General features: G+C 39.9%; 1 protein-coding gene across 2 annotated transcripts in view; it reads left to right on the top strand.

The window, feature by feature from the left end:
* Positions 1-17,424: 17,424 nt before the first annotated feature.
* The window catches only part of acss2 (acyl-CoA synthetase short chain family member 2), a 66,239-nt gene continuing 63,921 nt past the window's right edge, over positions 17,425-19,742 (top strand). For both annotated transcript variants that reach the window (XM_073061884.1, XM_073061883.1), the window contains exons 1-2: positions 17,425-17,702; positions 18,150-18,345. In XM_073061884.1, coding sequence (XP_072917985.1) covers positions 17,573-17,702; positions 18,150-18,345 — 326 coding nt within the window. In that variant the 5' untranslated portion in view covers positions 17,425-17,572. The remainder of the gene's footprint in view (positions 17,703-18,149; positions 18,346-19,742) is intronic.

Below are 19,742 nucleotides of genomic sequence, written 5' to 3'. Positions count from 1 at the left end.
GATGTATTTTGTCATTTACTTACCACATTTTTGTGGTTTCACTTGTAATGATTTTAAAACATGTTTTTCTCTTGTTATTCTTTAGTTATGTCATACTTTAGGTGGTCAAAGAAAACTAACAAAAATAAAAAAAATCCATGGCTCCTTGTCATGGTTTGGGATGGTGAGTAAATGAACTGTCACTGAAAATATTCCCTTGTCTGGAATTTTGAGGGTAACAAGTCGTGCTCAGACACTGCCTATTACATGAACTCCCAACCATTTTGTCGACTATTCCTCACACAGAATTTGTTGCTAAATGAACAACCTTTCTGATAATGCAACATTGTTTATTTGACAGACTGCTCTGTTCAATTTTTTTAAATTTTCTACATTGAAGGTGTGGCTTTTTCACGGCATAGCTGACATAAAGCTGTCTTATTCTACTGATTAATGGCAGCATTAAGAATTGCGTGAAATGCCTTTCAACCTTCCCAATAACTTGTACAGGTGTTTAAAAACAATCTGATTTTAGCTATGATACTAATTTAGCTTGTGGTTTATGATTTTTAACTTCCATATTATCAGTATCATGTGGGTCTCAAATCTTACAGGGAGCGAGAAGGTTAAAATAATGTGAATAAATATCTGAGCGTGACAAGCAGTCTTCTGATTATATAATATCCTCACATCATAGGCATCAGGATCACTTACTCCAGCAACTGTGTGGCAAATTTCACTGTTCTTTAAATCGTCCCATTCAATAGCTACAGCTACTGAGTTAAAGGCCACATTTTCAACCTTTAACTGCTGTTGTGAAATTTCAACTTATCCTTGCAAACTGAATTGCCACCTGCCAAGTCTCAACGCAACTGACATCAGCTCAAAGTTCCTAAAGTCGACTTTTTTAAACCATTTCTTGTCAGTTTCTATACATGGGTTGCCATTTGCTACTTAATGTGATCCTGTAGAGTAATAAGTCATATCTTTTGATTTATGAATTGCATGTTTAAGATAGTTTCTGTAGATGTTCCAGCATTGAAATAATTCCACAGAGAATTCCCCCAAGCCTGTTTACCCAAGGAATTTTGGATATAAGAAATACCACATGTTCTGGATGTTTATATAAACATTTTTCTAATTTCATTCTAAAATAAATCTAATAGTAGAAATATATCACTTGGGTTATTTACTGAACTTCCAATTGAGGAGTGAAACTCTAGCTAGTGATATCTCAACATATTGGTCCATTTTGTGCTTTGAACATTAGGGAAAGATTTTAACTACTTTAATGCAGCTGTTAGATTTTCAGTAGCCTTAGTGGGACTTGGGAAGTGTTAAATTTTATGATATTGTCATGGCTGAAATACTAAGTGACAAGCATTTTGCAGAGGTGTTGTATGGAGTATGATTTGGATGAATGCCAAATTAATGAAATCTAAGTGTTTACTGATATTGCTATTTGCTTTTGGAATTGAATCATCTGTCAGAATCTCAAACTGCCGTTATCTGAAAGTTGTAGCCTATAGGGTGAGCGTGAGGAGAGACAAGTGATTGGATTGTAAACATAGCAAGTTAGAAGTTCAAATTCCATCACCAGAAATTCAGCCTTTTCAGAATAAGTTGATCATTATTAACAATGACCGTATTCTGAATGATAGCTTTAAAATTCCATCTGCTTCATTAAAGGTCTGTTAACATCCAACTCAAAACACCCTTAAATAACCACTTTATTTTACTATAACTGCTACATTGAAATTGAAAAATAGTGAAATCTGATCAATAAAACTGATCAATACCTCATGTTGAGAGGAAACCAATATAATAAATGATTAATGTTGCCAAATTTACTGTGACACATGGATCTGTGTATGAGAGGAGTGCAGTGCCTTGTGTACAAAAAAAAGTTTTATTGGGGACAATCTCTCAACAAGTGATCAGATAAAAGCCTTATAGTTGTACCACTTCTAGTAATTAATAGTAGGGCAAGGCTATAAAAATATTCTCACTCTCAATTATGCTGGCACCCAGTACAGCAGTGCTAAAGACACGGCAATCATGTTTGGCTTAAAATGCAGAGCAGACGATACCTTTTTGCTTTTCTCCTCAGTTTCACAGAAACCAATCTGTGGCCAAGTCAGTGTCTATATTCATAGAGGAGGTTGATAGGTTTTTGATTAGTAAGGGCATCAAAGGTTACAGGGAGAAGGCAGGAGAATGGGGTTGACAGGGATAATAAATCAGTCATGATAGAATGGTGGAACAGGCTCAGTAAGTCAATGGCCAAATTCAGCAACACACAAAATGCTGGAGGAACTCAGCAGGTCAGGCAGCATGTATAGAAGTGTATAGATGGTCGACGTTTTGGGCTGAAACCTGTCTTCAGGACTGAGAAGTGTCTCTGCCCAAAACATCAACAATCTATTCATTTCCATAGATGCTGCCTGACCTGCTGAGTTCCTCCAGCATTGCATGTGTGTTTGCTTTGGATTTCCAGCATCTGCAGACTTTCTCGTGTTTATGGCCTAATTCTGCTGCTTTGTCTTATGGTCTTTATGATCTTCATCCAAGTTGTTTCACTCCATTTGATGTCAAAAATAGCTGAGAGCACTGGATACTGCAAAGGCTATAAGGCCAGATAAAGCCCTAGCTGTAGAACTGAAAGCCTGTTCTCTAGAAATCACACATTTGGTTAAGCCATTCCAGTACAGGACTGGCAATTTCCCAAAAATGTGGGAAATTGCTGTGTTAAATTATGTTCATGAAAAATAGGACAAATCCAATCTGAACAATTGGTGCCAAATCGGTTTATTAACAAAGTGAGGGAGTGATTGCTGATAGTGACACTAACCAATAACCAGGTTACGATTTGGCACTTTACCTGTTTGGCTATAAACCTCATACATCCTTTGTCCAAATGTGGAGAGATGAAAAAGCTTAATTTAAAAGGTGAGGGGAGTGTGATTGCTCATGACATCAATTTGACCAACTGTGGTATCGAGTGCAGCATCAAGGGGAAAAACCATCACTGGAGTTAATCTCAGCTACGTACTTTAAGAACCTTGTATGGAAAAAAAAAACTTGCTATCTGGTTCTAGGGCAAGTTATTCCCATTGTTTTTTGTACAGAAACTGATTATATCAATTTTGATCTCAGTCCCTGCTCAAATCAGTTTTATTTTTGGACCAACATAGTCTTCCTCTAATGTAAGCTGTGATGAAAGCAATTATTTAATGTAGAACAGGAAGTGAACCATAAACAAAAGTGCTATATTGCCCACAACATAAATTGCAGTTGGAAAAGTGCCACCTGTTGTCTGGTTGTTGGTGTAAATTTGTAAATCATGACACTTCAGAGTGTGGTCCAAGAATTTTTTAGATACAACAAAAAGTTAATTTCTGCCATTGCTACCCTCTTTCTTTCTTTCTTTTTTAAAAAAAAAAGTGTCCTCCCTCATGGAAGTCTGAGGTAATGTTAGTTAGTATGAAAGCAGAAAACAAAATTAAGTAAATGACTTGCATGCTTCATTTACCTGTTGCATTATAGAAGTGCTTTCTGTAGATTATATAAATCTTTGAGATATGTTGCCCTCTGTTACTGTGTCACTAAAATTAATTTGTTGACAAATAAAAATCCCACGTTAAAACATAATAGTTGTTGCTGGTCTGCTTCACCACAATTCATTCACTCATTGTATCATAAGTAACCAGCTTATGTGTATGAAACTCCAACCAACCCTCATCACTGCAAGTGATCACAACTTCACGTTCCCATACATAATGAAATCATTTAACATCTGAACAGATTAATCTAGGTCTCAGTACTGCAGATGGACAGGAGACTTGTCCTGAGATCTGCTTAGTCCAGCAAGTATACTAGGCTGCGCTTAAGAGGAGAGGTACTTATTTTGAGCACAGTCTTTCAAAATGCATGTGGAATGAGGGGGGTAAAAATTGATAGGAAGCTTAGCAACCAGCATTTCATATCAGTATCCAAGTCTGTAAGACTTAGTACTCTAATTTTGTGTCAATATTTGCACTTGCTACTGCAATGCTATGACCTTGTTATTTAGGCTGTGATACTCACAAGAATGCCCATTAGTGTTTTAACCCTACACAGGAAGCAGACAAGTATTTTACGACACTGCAGTATGTCATTTGGTTTTATTGCAATTATTCTTCTCAAACAGAAATCCTTACCTTTCATCTACAAACATCTCTAAGGTCTAATACTTTGCAGTCTTAACTTGGTTTATATTTTCAATTAATAGTTTTCCAGCTCAGGTGTCTACGTTCACCTGTTTACATTGGCTTGGATATCTTAAACCCACTTGAAACATATAGTAAGGAATGTGCTTCCTTAACAGCCTGTGTCTGTGACTATTGTTCCATGATCTTGCAATTGGACATTACCCTTCCTTCCTTCTAGGAATAGACAATACCATTCAGCCCCTCACACTTGTTCCATCATTCAGACAAATTATAGTTGATTTGTACTTAAGCTCCATTCTACCTGTGGTTCTATACCTGCTAATGCACAGTACTTTATTATCAATGACCTGGAAGTCTGTTTCAAGATGTTTAAATGATAGAATCAACAGCTTTTTAGGGACAGTTGAATACTCTGAAGAAATATTCAACTCTATGTAGGGTAGGTAGTCTCTTTTCTCTCGACAACTCCACAAAAATATTTCCCCCTCTATCTTACTAAGACAGCAAAACATAGTGGTTCCCTCAGTGGGCAATATTACTCTCCCCAGAGTGTGGTTGTAAGTGCTCAGTAGCAAGAGGGGCAGCTAATAGATTCGGGGATTAAATTAAGAAATGAATTACTTCTAAGCATTTAATCCTCTGTCCCTCATAATTGATTATAGTGAGCACATAATCACCTCATCTCTTGCTAACCTGTTCTCTTGGACTTTACTTGAAGTCTATCATAGTTGCTGGAAAGTACTGTGACACTTTTGTATTTGGCATGAAATGAGAAATCCGGACTGAAGAAATTGTGTTATATCTGGGCCTGGCCCGTGCATTATTGCTGATCACCGCAGTAGGACAGTGTCAATGATTGCCATATCTTAATCAAACAGTGACACAATTCCTGTGAATTAAGGTATGCCATTCAATGGGGTAAAGTTCAGAATCTGCCCTTTTGACTGGTCTTGACTACTTTTCTCAAGCCTAAGGCCTAATTGAGATCACTTCCTCACTTTGCTTTCAAGCAGAGAGTTAGGTTTTGCCTTAGCTAAGATGATGTCATAATTTTTCCCTTTATTAATCACAGCACTTAAATAATAGGTGATTTGACTGTGGTCATTAATCCATAACGAAAGTAGAATCAGACCAAATGAAAAAGTGGAGTATCTAAAATATGAATTATTTCATATGAAATATCTGAAATACCAGCACCATGCAACCAATAGTAGCCAATGTATTTGTGTGAAAAGGTTTTTTTCGATGAAACCATACAGACACCTTGAATATTTGAAGAGAATACTCTCTGATAAAGCAAACAAAAACTTAGAAACAGAAAACCTACAGCACAATACAGGCTCTGTAGGTTGGTTTATTTTCAGTCATATTTCATGAAAACTTTCAGAAATGGACAGCACTTCACAACAAAATAGTGATAGTGTGCTTCATACATTTCAGTGCTCATTGCTAAATCTGGAAAGCCCCATGCAATGGAGAAGAAATAATTCTGCCAGCAGTAAGGAAAGTTCTGAATAAGGTTTTGCATATGTCACCGGACCAAATAATTAAAGTGATTCCACTCTGTGACAACTCTGTTCAAAGACAAATAGATTCAGTTGCTTCACATGAAAGATGGAGTAGTAAATTGGATTAGACTTTGGCTTTGCAGAGAAGCCAGAGTGGTAGTAGACGGCTGCCTCTCTGACTGGAGGCCTAGTGCCGCAGGGATCAGTGCAGGGTCTGATGTTTGCCATCTATGTTGATAGTCCTGATGATAATGTGGTGAACTTGATCAGCAAATTTGCAGATGACATCGAGTTAGGGGGTACAGTGGATGGTGAGGAAGACTATCAAACCTTGCAGTGGGAACTGGACCAGCTGGATAAATGGGCTGAACACTGGCAGATGGAATTTAATGCAGGCAAGAGTGAGGTGTTGCACTCTGGAAGGAGAAACCAGGTAAGGACCTGGTTTTAAATGGTGAGCAGTATGGCACTGAGGAGTGCAGCAGAACTGAGGGATCTGGGAATACAGATCCACAACTTCTTGAAAGCAGAGTCACATAGATAGGGTTGTAAAGAAAGCTTTTGGCACATTGGGCCTTCAATATCTTAGTATTGAGTACAGAAGTTGTGATATTACCTTGAAGATGTATAAGATGTTGGTGAAGCCTAATTTGGAGTATAGTGTGCAGTTTTGGTAATCTATATACAGGAAAGATGTCAATAAGATTGAAAGAGTGCTGAGAAAATTTACAAGAATGTAGCTGGGACTTGAGGATCTGAGTCATAGGGAAAGGTTGAATAGGTTACAACTTTATTCCCTGGAGTGTAGGAGAACAAAGGGAGAGTTGATAGAGGTAGACAAAATTAAGAAGGTATAGATAGGGTAAATACAAGCAGTCTTTTTCCACTGAGGTTGTGTGAGACTACAACTAGAGGTCTTGGATTAAGGGAGAAAGTTAGATAGGTACTTGGATGAGACAGGTATGGAGGGCTATGGTCCAGGTGCATTTTGAAGATACTAGGTAAAAGGGGCCTGTTTCTGTGCTGTAGTGTTCTGTTACTCTATATTTACTCAGGTTCATTACCAGAGGAACTTGCTAATCCAATCCCTGTCCTTCCTCTTTTGTCTTCATTCATTCTAGTCTTTGCTTATTTCAAGAGAACTAGAATATAAAAGCAAGAATGTAATGTTGAGACTTTATAAAGCTTTGGTGAGGCTTCACGGTTATTGGGAGCAGTTTTGGGCCCTCATCTTAGAAAGGATGTACTGAAACTGGAGAGGGTTCAAGGGAGTCATAAAAATGATTCCAGGGTTGAATCACTTGTCAGAAGAAGAACGTTGGATGGTTCTGGGCCTGTATCCACTAGAACTCAGAAGAATGAGGGTTGACCTGATTGAAACCTATCGAATGATGAAAGGCCTTGATAGTGTGGATGAGTGGAGATGATGGGTGGGAGAGTCTAAGCCCCGAGGACATAGCCTCAGAATAGAATGCAGATGAGGAGGAACTTCTTTTGCCAAAGTGTGGTGAATCTGTGGAATTCTTTGTCACAGGCAGCTGTGGAAGCTAAGTCTTTATGTACTAGGGGTGATTGATATGTTCATGGCCTAAGGTAGAAGGAGTCAATTTTAGAAAACCTAGCACATTTATTTTTCAACATAGTCCCCTCCTACATTTATACACTTACTCCAGCCGTCGTGGAGCATACGGATCTTGGACCTCCAGAAAGCATCCACAGCAGGGGTGATTGATAAGTTCGTGGCCTACGGTAGGAGATGAGTTATTAACTTCAAACTTTCTGCATAATCACTCAAAGAGTTGACCTGCATGTGCATCTAACGAGAGATGTATAACTCATCACCTTCTACCTTAGGCTACAAACTTATCAATCACCCATCTTTGGACACATTCTGGAGGTCCAAGATCTGTATGCTTCACGACTGCTGGACGAAGTGTGCAAATGTAGGAGGGGACTATGTTGAAAAATAAATGTGCTAGGTTTTCTAAAATTCACACCTTCTACCTTAGGCCACAAACTTATCAATCAGCCCTCGTATATTTAAGGCAGAGGTTGATAAGATTGTTGATTGGTCGGCATGAAGGGATACGGGGAGAAGACAGCAGATTTGGGCTGAGAGGCTGAGAGCCATGATGAAATGGTGGAGCAGACTCAATGGGCCAAATGGCCTAATTCTGCTCCTATATGTTATGGTCTTGAAATTTTTACTCACCATATATTTATCCTTGAAGACCACAATGGAACCTTCCATCACCATATCTTTGAGAATTGCAAACTATATTAGAAAGATTTTCCTTGAATCATTCTGAAGGCATTTCATGGTGTATGGTAAATACTTTTTTGTTATGAATAATGCTTATTTTAATATACTGTATATTAAAAATTCTCTTCTCCTTTAAAAGTAGTGGATATACTGCTGCTTCTTTCTTGCTTGAAAGTAGTTCATCAGCTACAACTTCCAGAAAAAAATGGTAATCTGGAAATAGTGATAAAAGAAGAAATGTAAACAAAAACAAAGGGAAAAGCCACTCATTGCAGGACGGAGCCAGGGTTAGGTTAGGACCATTTAGTTAGTAATAACATTCTGAACATCATTTGAAGTGTTGAGGACATAACATATGAAAAGTTAAATTTGTAATACAAAAATTAGAATAGATTACAACTAAATTCTAAAATTTTCAATTAAAACTACTCAGGAATGACTTTTCAAAAAGGCTAAGCCATCCAAATAAGACTTTAAATAATAGTGCTGCACTCTACCAGGGTCATCTCCTTCATTCCTATCCATAGCCTGAATATTCACCCATAGATGGATGCTCATGAATAAGACCATAAGACATAGGAGGAGAATTAGGCCATTTGGCTGATCAAATCTGCTCCAGCATTCAGTCATGGCTGATACATTTTTTCTCTTCATAAGCCTAATTCCCTGCTGTTCTCCCCGTAACCTTTGATGCCGTGGCCAATCACGAACCTATCAATCTCCATCTTAAATACACCCAATGACCCAGCCTCCACAACTGCCAGTGTTAACAAATTCCACAAATCAACAACCCTCTGCCAAAAAAAATTTCACTGCATCTCTGTTTTAAATGGATGCCCCTCTATCCTAAGGCTGTACCCTCGTCCTACACTCCTTAGCACATCTACTTTGCCTAGGCCTTTTCAATATTTGAAAGGTTTCAATGAGATTCCGCCCCCCACCCATCCTTCTAAATTCCAGTGAGTAGAACCCCAGAGCCATCAAACATTCCTCTTATAACCCTTTCATTCCTGGAATCACCCTTCTGAACCACCTCAACCCTCTCCAATGCCAGCACATCTTTTCTTAGATAAGGAGCCAAAAACTGTTCACATTACTCAAGGTGAGGCCTCCCGGTGCTTTATAAAGCTTCAGCATCACATCCTTACTCTTATATTCTAGACCTCTTGAAACAAATGCTAACATTAGTTAACCTTTAGCGTGTTCTGCACAATGATTCCCAAATCCCGTTGCATCTCAGAATTTTGGATTTTCTCCCTATTTAGAAAACAGTCCACACATTTATTTCTTCTACCAAAGGGCATGACCATGCATTTTCCAACATTGTATTTCATTTGCCACTTTCTTGCCCATTCTTCTGATCTGTGTAGGTCCTTCTGCAGCCTTCCTGTTTCCTCAACACTACCTGCCCCTCCACCAAATTTTGTATCATCTGCAAACTTGGAAACAATGCCATCTATTCCATCATCTAAATCATTGGATATAAAGCATAAAAAGAAGTGGTCCCAACACTGATTCCTGCAGAACACCACTGGTCATTGGCAGCTAACCAGAAAAGGATCCTTTTATCCCCACTTGCTGCCTCCTACCAATCAGTCAATGCCACAGAAACTTTCCTGTGATACCACGGACTCTTAACTTGGTAAGCAGTCTCACGTGTGGCACCTTGTCAACGGCCTTCTGAAAGTCCAAATATACAACATCCGCTACATCCCCTTTATCTATCCTACTTGTAATCTTCTCAAAGAATTCCAACAAGTTCCACAGGCAAGATTTCCCCTTGAGGAAACCATGCTGACTTTGTCCTATCTTGTCCTGTGTCACCAAATACTCCATCAGCTCATCTTTAATAATTGACTCCCAACATCTTCCCAACCACTGTGGCCAGTCTAACTGGCCTATAATTTCCTTTAGGCTGCCTTCCTCTTTTCTTAAAGAGTGGACATTTGCAATCTTCGGAACAATGCTAGAGTCCAATGATTCTTGAAAGATCATTACTAATGCCTCCACAAACTTTCAGAACCCTAGGGTGCAGTTCATCTGGTCTGGGTGACTTACGTAAGTTTAGGTCTTTCTGCTTTTTGAGCACCTTCTCCCTTGTAATAGTAACTACACTCACTTCTCTTCCCTCACACCCTTCAACACCTGGCACACTGCTAGTCTCTTCCATATTGAAGGCTGATGCAAAATACTCATTCATTTCATCTGCCATCTCCTTGTCCTCATAATTATTTCTCTGGACTCATTTTCTAGCTGCCCTATATCCACTTTCATCTCTCTACTTTTTTATATACTTGAAAATGCCTTTTCTATCTGCCTTGATGTTGTTTGCTAGCTTGCATTCATATTTCATCTTTTCCCTCCTAAATGATTCTTTTAGTAGCTTTCTGTAGCTTTCTGTTTCCCAATCCTCTATCTTCCCGCTGATTTTTGCTTTGTTGTATGCTTTCTTTTACATTAACTTTGACGTTCCTTGCTGGCCACGGTTGTACTATTTTGCAATTTGAGTATTTCTTCATTTCTGGAAGTGCATCTATCCTGCACCTTCTTCATTTTCCCCAGAATCTCAAGTCATTGCTACTCTGCTGACATTCCTGCCAGCATCTCCTTCCAATTTACTTTGGCCAACTCCGCCCTCATACCACTATAATTTCCTTTACTCCACTGAAATACTGCAATGTCACACTTTACTTTCTCCCTATCATATCAAATTTCAAGTTGAACTCAATTATACTGTGACCACTGCCTCCTAAGGGACCCTTTACCTTATGCTCCCTAATCACCTCCGGTTCATTACGTAACACCCAATCTAGTATAGCTGATCCTGTAGTTGGCTCATTGATAAACTGCTCTAAAAACCCAACTTGTAGGTATTCAACAAATTCACTCTCTTGGGATCCATTACCAATCTGATTTTTCCAATATATCTGCATGTTAAAATTTCCCATGACTATGGTAACATTGCCCTTTGACACACCTTTTCTATGTTCTGTTGTAATCTGTAGACCACATCCCAGCTACTGTTTGGAGGCCTATATATAACTGCCATCAGGGTCCTTTTACCCTTGCAGTTTCTTAACTCAATCCACAAGGATTCAATCACAAACAAAAGAAAATCTGCAGATGCTGGAAATCCAAGCAACACACGCAAAATGCTAGAGGATCTCAGCAGGCTAGGCAGCATCTATGGGAAAAAAAAAGTACAGTTGACGTGGTCAAAACCCTTCAGATGTTTCCGGCCCACAGCGTTGACTGTACTTTTTCCATAGATGCTGCCTAGACTGTTGAGTTCTTCCTGCATTGTGTGTATGTGGCCCACAGGGATTCTGGGAGTCCTGTTCACATCCACAGAATCTCCTGTTTGTTCCTCTATTGAGTCCCCTATCACTACCACTCCCCTCTTCTCCTTCTTTCCCTTCTGCACCATAGACCCATGTTCAGTGTCATTCACCTGGTCTCTGTGGCATTCCACTGTGAGGTCATTCCCCCACAACAGTATCCAAACAGTATACTGTACTCATTATTGGGGGAAATGTCCACAGGGGCGCTCTGTGCTAACTGCCTATTTACCTTTCCATTCCTTCAGTCACCCAGCTACCTGCTTCCTGCAACTTAGGGGTGACTACTTCTCTGGAATTCTGAGCAAAGATCTCACTCTCCTGTACAAGCAAAGGTCATTCAGTTGCTGCTCCAGATCCCCAACACAGTCTTCAAGTAGCTGCAGTTGGATGCACTTGACACAAATATAGTTCCTTGGGAGACTCTGGGTCTCCAAGGTCTCCAGCATCTGGCATGAAGAACACACAACTGCCATTCAAACTACACTAGTACCCTGACACAGTAAGAAGAAAGGGAAGCTTACCTGGACAACTTGCCCAGAGCTAATGCCTGGTCAGAGCTGAATCCTCCTTTGAGCCAAAACCTGACACTCCCGCTCTCACTACTGGCCCACTCCCATCAATGCCTGCTCCACTTGTCTCTTCTGTACTTTTATTTACTCTCGGTGCTGCTCCCGCCGACCTGCGAGAAACCTCCACATTGTGCACCGCTCCTGCCACTGATTGGGCCACTGGAATGACACAGAATTAAAGTTTTTCCAGTTAGGATAAAGTCATACTCAGCCAATGGTATTTTTGAGGTTGTAGCCAGCCTAGTTGAGCTTTAAGTTAGCCCACTGTAACTATCTGATGGCAAGTCATTAGCACCTCTGTTCAGTAGCTTCCCCGAGTACTTTTGCCAAATCTCTAGTCATCTTTCTGTTCCTATTTTTTTTGCAGTTCTTGTTCAAATACAAGTTCTAGCAAATTTCTACAGATGTACCGTGGAGAGCACTCCTACTACTTGTATCTCCACCTGGTATGGAAGCTCCGAAGCACAGGATCACAAGGGGCTTCAGAGGTTTGTAGACTCAACTGGCTTCATCACAGACACAAACCTCCCCACCATCAAGGTCATCTTCCAAAAGTGGTAACTCAAGAAAGTGGTATCAATCATCAAAGTCCTGACGAAGGGTCTCTGCCCAAAACGTCGTCTATACTTCTTCCTATAGATGCTGCCTGACCTGCTGCGTTCCACCAGCATTTTGTGTGTGTTGCTTGAATTTCCAGCAGCTGCAGATATCCTCGTGTTTGCGTTTTTAAAATCAATCATTACGGGTTCTTACTACCCAGCACGTGCCCTCTTCTCATTACGGCCGTCAGGAAGGAGGTACCTGAAAACTCATACTCAATATTTTAAGAACAGTTTCTTCCCCTCTGTCATGAACACTACCTCGCTATTCCTCCTTTGCACTATATTTATTTGCGTTTGCTAGTTATAGTAATTTGTTTTGCTTGCACTATACTGCTGTCACAAAATCACAAATTTCATGACAACAGCTGTGACAATGAACCTGATTCTGATTCTTGCTGCCATCTTGTGATTGGGAGTAAAGTTCTAGTTGATCTACAAACACATCTGTTAGTGCTGCTCATCATCACTTGAGGAAATTTTATATGGTCTAGTTCTATAAGAGAAAATAGAAATGTTGATTTTCTCAAAAAGCGTAATTTAATATTGAGGTTGCAACATCCTTTCTTTTGTCTCCTATGCTTTATCTGCCACATCCAACTGAATATACAATGTAAACTCTGCCTTCTGTTATCTCCTTTCTTTAGAGTAATTATTTGTCTGCAATTCTAATGGTTTCAACTGTGTAATTTTTTTCTTTGTATACTCAGTAGAATTACTCAGTTTACCATATCTCATAGTAGATATGAGACATAATGAACTATGTGATATCACTGAGAAAAATAATTCATCTGGAGAGATCACATCTGGTGTTTGTATTCTGACTCGGGCATGGCATCTGCCCTTCACAGTCTCAACAACCAACACTCCTAGTACCGGGTTCCATCATCTCTAAGATAACGGATAATATCTGGTAACTCAAACTAATAGTGAGGGTAGTTTATTAAATAAAAACTTACAGTCAGGCTATTCTTCCAGATACAGACAGCAAGTAAAATGATCCATCCTAAACATGCAAAACAAATGGAAGAACTGAATATGACATAATTGTTAAACTGATAACAACAAATATTGCCTGTCTCATGCACTGCACAATATAAATAACAACACTAAACATATCAGAAGTATCAGGCCTTACTATCATTGCTGATTGCAGAACTGTGCTCCAGAAATATCTGCATTTATAGACAAAGATGTTCCAGTGACAACACTGACATTGAGCCAGCAAGGTGGGAAATTGCCAATGACAGCTCTGTCAACCAACTTTCAAGAAGAACTTAAGAAGAAATGAAGGCAGGAGACTATACAGCCAGCCCATACTGATATTCAGCAAGACAGTGGCTGAACCATTCCCATTCTCCCCCTCCCTCATCTGCCTATCACACCTTCATCTAGATCCCCCTATCACCTGCTAGTTCTTACTCCACCCCTTCTGTACACCTTTTTATACTGGCTATCTCCCTTCTATCCTTTATTATAGATGAAGGGTCTCAACCTGAAACCTTGACTGTCCATTTCCTTCCGTAGATCCTGCCTAACCTGCTGGGTACTTCCAATATTTTGTGTGTTGCTCCAGATTCCAGCATCTGCAGGCTCTATGACTGTGTCTATTCACTGCCTAATCACCAATCCACCCGGCACCAGTCCTAACGTAATAAATGGGAATTCAGTCCCCCGAGACAGAATTCCACAGATTTAAAGCCATTGTGTTAAGAAATTACCTCTCATCACCACCTTAAATGACCAAGCCGGCAGAGCTATTACCCCATAACACCAGAGACCTGGTTTTAATCCTGAACTTGAGTGCCGTCCCTTGGGGAGTTTGCACCTTCTCTCTGTCACTTCCTGGGTTTCCTCTGGATGCTCCAGTTTCCTCCCACATCCCAAAGACATATAGTTTGGTAGATTAATTGCCCCAACTGGTGTAGATGGGTAGTAGAGAATGGGGAGTATTGATGGGAATCGTGGAAGAATCAGATACAGTGAAAACTGAATGGTGGAATGGGATTGCTCTGCTAACTAGTATAGGTTCAATGGACTGAAATGGCTTCCTCTAGAGAGAAATATGGAAATTATTGGAAGAGTGAACTTGTGCTCTCAATAATGATGTGCTCTACAATAATGATAATAATTAACATAATTATGATAGTTAATAATTAATATTAATTAGGATGAGTGGGATTAATATAGGATAAGTGTAGATAGATTATTGGTTAATATGGATTTAGTGGGTTGAAGATCTATCTCTAATAATACCTTATTCTGAGATTATCCAGTTTGGTGATAGTCTTTTGTCTAAAAAGAGAAAGCCTCTGAACATATATTCTGCCAATTTCTTCCCAAATTTTGTATGTGTTAAATGATCAGTTTTCTATACTCCACAGGTTACAGAACAAGTCTTCTTAATCATATTCTTCCCACTAACCACAATCCCCACCCTCACCAAATGTGGAGACCCAGACCACACACTGCTCTCCCATTGTGGTCTCACCAAAGATTTCCACCCATTTGTTTCTAACTACCTTGCAATAAAGGCCAGCATACTATTTGTTTTTCTAATTGCCTGCTGCACTTGCATGATTACTTATTAGGTCAGCCAGATCTTTCTGAGTACAAACACGTACCAGTTTTTCATCAGTGATTAGTATTTATTTTTCACTTTTTCTAGCAGGGAGCACAATCTCACATATCCAGCAATCTCCGATTTTCCTTAAGCGGCCGTTTCAATGCCAAGTTCCTGCTTAGTTCATGAAGCAATCTCACTCCCCCAATAAGTTTCCCTGTAACTGATTACACCGCATTCCCATCAACTCACCCAGATTTTACCATTTACCTACATACTTGAGGCAATTTAACAGTGGCCAATTAAACTACCAACCAGCATCTCTTGCAGATGTGTGAGGAAACCAGAGCACATGATTAAACAAGGAATCCTCAGCCTGTCATCAAATACTCTAGCAAACTTCTACAGATAGGCTGTTGGACGTGTTCTCACTGGTTGCATCATGGTCTAGTATGGCACTTTGAATGCACAGGAATGCATGAAGCTGCAGAGAGTAGTTGACTCAACACAATACATTAGGGGCACATTCCCCCTTCCTCACCCCCACTATTGATAGTACCTATAGGAAGCGCTGCCATCATCAAAGATCCCCTCCATCCAGACTGCGCCATTTTTTGCAGCTACCATCGGAAAGAGGTACAAAAGCGAGAAGACCTACATCACTAGTTCAAGAATAGCTACTCTCTTCAATCATTTGATTCTTGAACCAACCACAAGCCAAACAATTACAGCTTAGCAGCATTATGACTAATTACTTTCAACTAAAATATACTTTTTTTTGTTATTGTGTTCTTGTAATTAGGTTCTTTCTTATAAGAATTGTGAATAATTTGTGTGTTTTTCTTGTGAACGCTGGTGCTAGGTGCCTGTGATGCTGCTGCAAGTAAGTTCTTCATTTCACCTGTGCATACATCTTGTGCATATGACAGTAAGTTTGACTTTGATGTGCAAACAACACAGACAGCACTGGATGCCAGGGTCGAACTTGGGTCTTAGGAGCTGTGAGGCAGCAACTCCGGTTGATGCACGAATATGTCACCACAATTGTACTCCACCTGCCATTTCCTTAACCTACGTCCTTTGGCAGTCTCTTCATAGATGGCCTTCCTGCCTTGCTTAATCTCATCAAATGTATGTCCTTTTCGATGCTATCAGCCACTACCGCTTCATTAATTTATGAGATGAAGAGGGTATTCAGGTATCAAAATTTGACACCAAGCTTTAAGAGATAACAGTTATCAGATTTTAAAGATCAGCTTTATTTGTTACATGCGCTTGGAACTATACAGTGAAATGCAAACAAAAACACAAAATGCTGGCAGAACTCAGCAGGCCAGACAGCATTTTGTGTTTTTATTTGTTTCCAGCATCTGCAGATTCACTCGTGTTGACAGTGAAATGCATTGTTTTTGCACCAACAAGCAACACAGCCTTAAGGTTTCCTGGGGCAGTCCAGCAAATATCATCAACATGTGCCCACAACTTATATGGGAGGAAACCAGAGCACCCAAGGGAAGCCCACAGGGTCATGGGGAGAACTTACAAACTCTAGTCAGTAATGGAAATTGCAAGCAAATCCTAACATCAGTGCTGCAAAGTGTTATGATGATCACCACGTTATCCTGGTGCCCCTATCTGAAAAACACAACTGAATTTGTTTTCAAAATCCATTGGCAGGATAAGTGAACCGGTATCAAGGACCTCTTCTGGACGATATCCCCAGCACCAAGTCTCTAATTGTACTTATTCAACACACACACACACACAATGCTAGAGGAGGCAGCATCTGTGGAGAAGTGTAGACAATTGACGTATGGAGTGGAGACGCTTCATTGACTCCAATATGTGCGCCGTAGTGGTTGCATTCTGGGCACCAAATTCATGAAATAGGCCCAACTGACCTTTGGAAACCTTTCCCCCCCCCCCCCCCACCACCCACCAAAACTAATCAGAACTAACGTGAAAACACGCAAGCTGAAAGTAGATTTTCCACTACCCCGTACATACCCTCCTCGCTACCTTTCAATTGCCGTACACCTGTTTAAGACTGTTAATTCCGATGAGTCTAGTCCCTTTTTCATCTACTGAGTGTTTCGAGCAGTTAGCTTTTTTTTCTTTAGACATACAAAGATCCGCTGCACTTGTGCTTTAAATCCCTCACTGCCGTCCCGGTTTTGCCCCCCTCCCCTCCCCTCCCCTCCCCTCCCCTCCTACCCTACACCCCGACCTCACTTTCTGGCAGAAGACCGAGGGCGCGGCGCCGACCTAATTTTTTTGCCGTTTAAGAAAACTCAAGTAACGTGCGAGGCACGTCGAGCTCTGATTGGCTCAGCGCTGGAACTCCTGCGGTCCCATTGGTGGGAGTGGAAGAAAGGGCTCGGCCTGCGATTGGCGGCGGCGCTGCGACCGTCGGAAAGTGGGGGGAACTGGCCGCGCGGCCCCGCTCTCCTCTGGGCTCGGCGCGCTCGGGTTCCGCTGCTCTCCCCAAGGCTCAGCTGGTCTCTGATCGCCAGTGCCGACCATCACCTTGACAGTCATCATGATCCCTGACACGATACCCGTTGGAGGAGACATCTACTACGGTGCTGCTGAAATTGCCAAAGAGGCTCATGTGCCCAGTTTCCAAAAATACAAGGAACTATACTTGCATTCCATACAGAACCCGGAAGGTATAGTTCACATGTACTGTGCACTTTTTGTACCGAATTATATGTAATGTTTGCACATCCTTTTATTGTGCTTTGGGAGTAATGAATTTCTTTTCCTAGGAGGCCTGTTTTTACTTCTCGGGCCTTAGATGTTTTTATCTGTAGAGCATTTATTTGTATAATTTCTATACCGTGAGTCTCTTAATAGATTGTTTTTCCGGGTCTTTTTCGACTTGTGTATTAAAGATGTGAATATCTGTCACAGAAGTGAAGTCACATTTCTAAGAAATCCATGTTCTGAAATAACACGCTTTCTACATCTGTTGAGAAGCCTGTCATGCCAACTGAAAATGCAAGTTAGAAAAAAATCCGTTTGCAACATAAACACATGTGTTCACTTTAGCAAGAAAGCTTATTAAAATCCATACTGCTTGTATGTAATAAACATTGTTTTAATTTTATATGCAGAGTTCTGGGGGAAAATTGCAAAAGAATTCTACTGGAAAACGCCCCAAACTGGCAGTTTCCTGGACTATAACTTTGATCATACAAAAGGAAAAGTTTACATCAAATTGATGGAAGGTGCTACTACAAATATATGCTACAATCTCTTGGACAGAAACGTTTATGACAAAAAACTGGGGGATAAAATTGCATTTTACTGGTAAGTAATGAGTTAGCATAAAGTTAGGAAACAATTTGTAATCCTGTTAATGGTGGAATGGCTTACTTCTATTTTTTCTGTTTCTATTTTAATTATTATCTGGAACCAAAGAAGCCTGTTGTACAGGAAGATAAACTGGCCCATCCTGCATGTGATGGCAGCTAAATGACTCATATCTAATCACACTGCCACTCTTAATTTCTAAACTGTATTTCCTCTGTATCAAAGATTACCCTAATTTTGATTTGAGATCCATTGTTATCTGCAGTAGCTAGTAAATACCATGAATTTAGTTGTCATGCATATCTCCATTTTTAGTCAATTTTAAAGTAAGTTAGAGATCAACTGCAGTCAGCGTTTTTCCTCTACTCAATCCATCTGTTTAGAAAAGCTGGCAGAGCTCTTAGTTTGAGTCATTGCTATATTGTCTCTTTCCTGCTGTGTTTTTGCTGTAGTTACTAAAGCTCTGCAATATTTTTATTTTCAGCATAGTGAAATTGTGCATTAGCAAAAAGACTAAAATGTGCAGTAATCTAACTAATACTTAGGGTGCAAATGTTAAAAGTTTGTATCATAATGAATTAACTTGCTGGATATGTGCAAAGATATGGAGAACATTCATTATGTTTGAACTAGGCACTGGTCTTGCTGCAGTTTGTTTATATTGTTTACTAAAATATTGTTGAATTGTTACTTTTGTGTTAGCAGTTAACGGAAATTTTTCATGTGGATTTGTGTATGTGCAGAATGTAGATTTTGTGATGTAAATTCAAAATCAGTAAGTGGTTCATGATAATTTTGCCTGATTCTTAAAAGAAAATCAAGATTTAAAGACTTTAAAAAAAAAATGTTTTTGAATGTCTAACACACCAAATTGATTTCCTTGTTCCATCTCGTTACAGTTTTTAAAATCATTTTCATACTCTGAAAATGGCAGTAATTTGCTGAAATGAATTATGGCTAACTAATATTATGCTTAAAGTTCTGATTTTTAAACCTTGCAAAGTTTTCCTCAGAAGTATATGTTTGACACTTTTTTAAAATCCCTGTTCTGCGTGCTCAGTAGTTTCTTGCACCCTCTTATTGAAGTACAGCTGTCACTCTTGCCCCTATAGGCAGAAGTGTCACAGATCTGAACAGATAACAGATGTTTTCTGATCAGCTGCCTTTAGGTTCTCCTTCTATTCAATAAATCACATACCCTTCCAAGTTCTGCCCTTGCCACTTTAAATGCTCTCATCTTCCCTAAGTTCATGTTATCCTATGAATCCATGTACTAGTCCTGAATTATTTTTATACTGATATTCCACCTTGAGGAGTGATGCCTCAAAAAGACGGCATCCATCATTAAGGACCCCCTTCACCCAGGACATGCCCTCTTCTTATTGCTACCATTA

This window comes from Hemitrygon akajei, chromosome 11 (assembly GCF_048418815.1).
Source record: "Hemitrygon akajei chromosome 11, sHemAka1.3, whole genome shotgun sequence".
NCBI classification, from domain to species: domain Eukaryota; kingdom Metazoa; phylum Chordata; class Chondrichthyes; order Myliobatiformes; family Dasyatidae; genus Hemitrygon; species Hemitrygon akajei.
The sequence above is the reverse complement of the archived record's forward strand: the minus strand, read 5'-3'. Positions and strand labels throughout refer to the sequence as shown.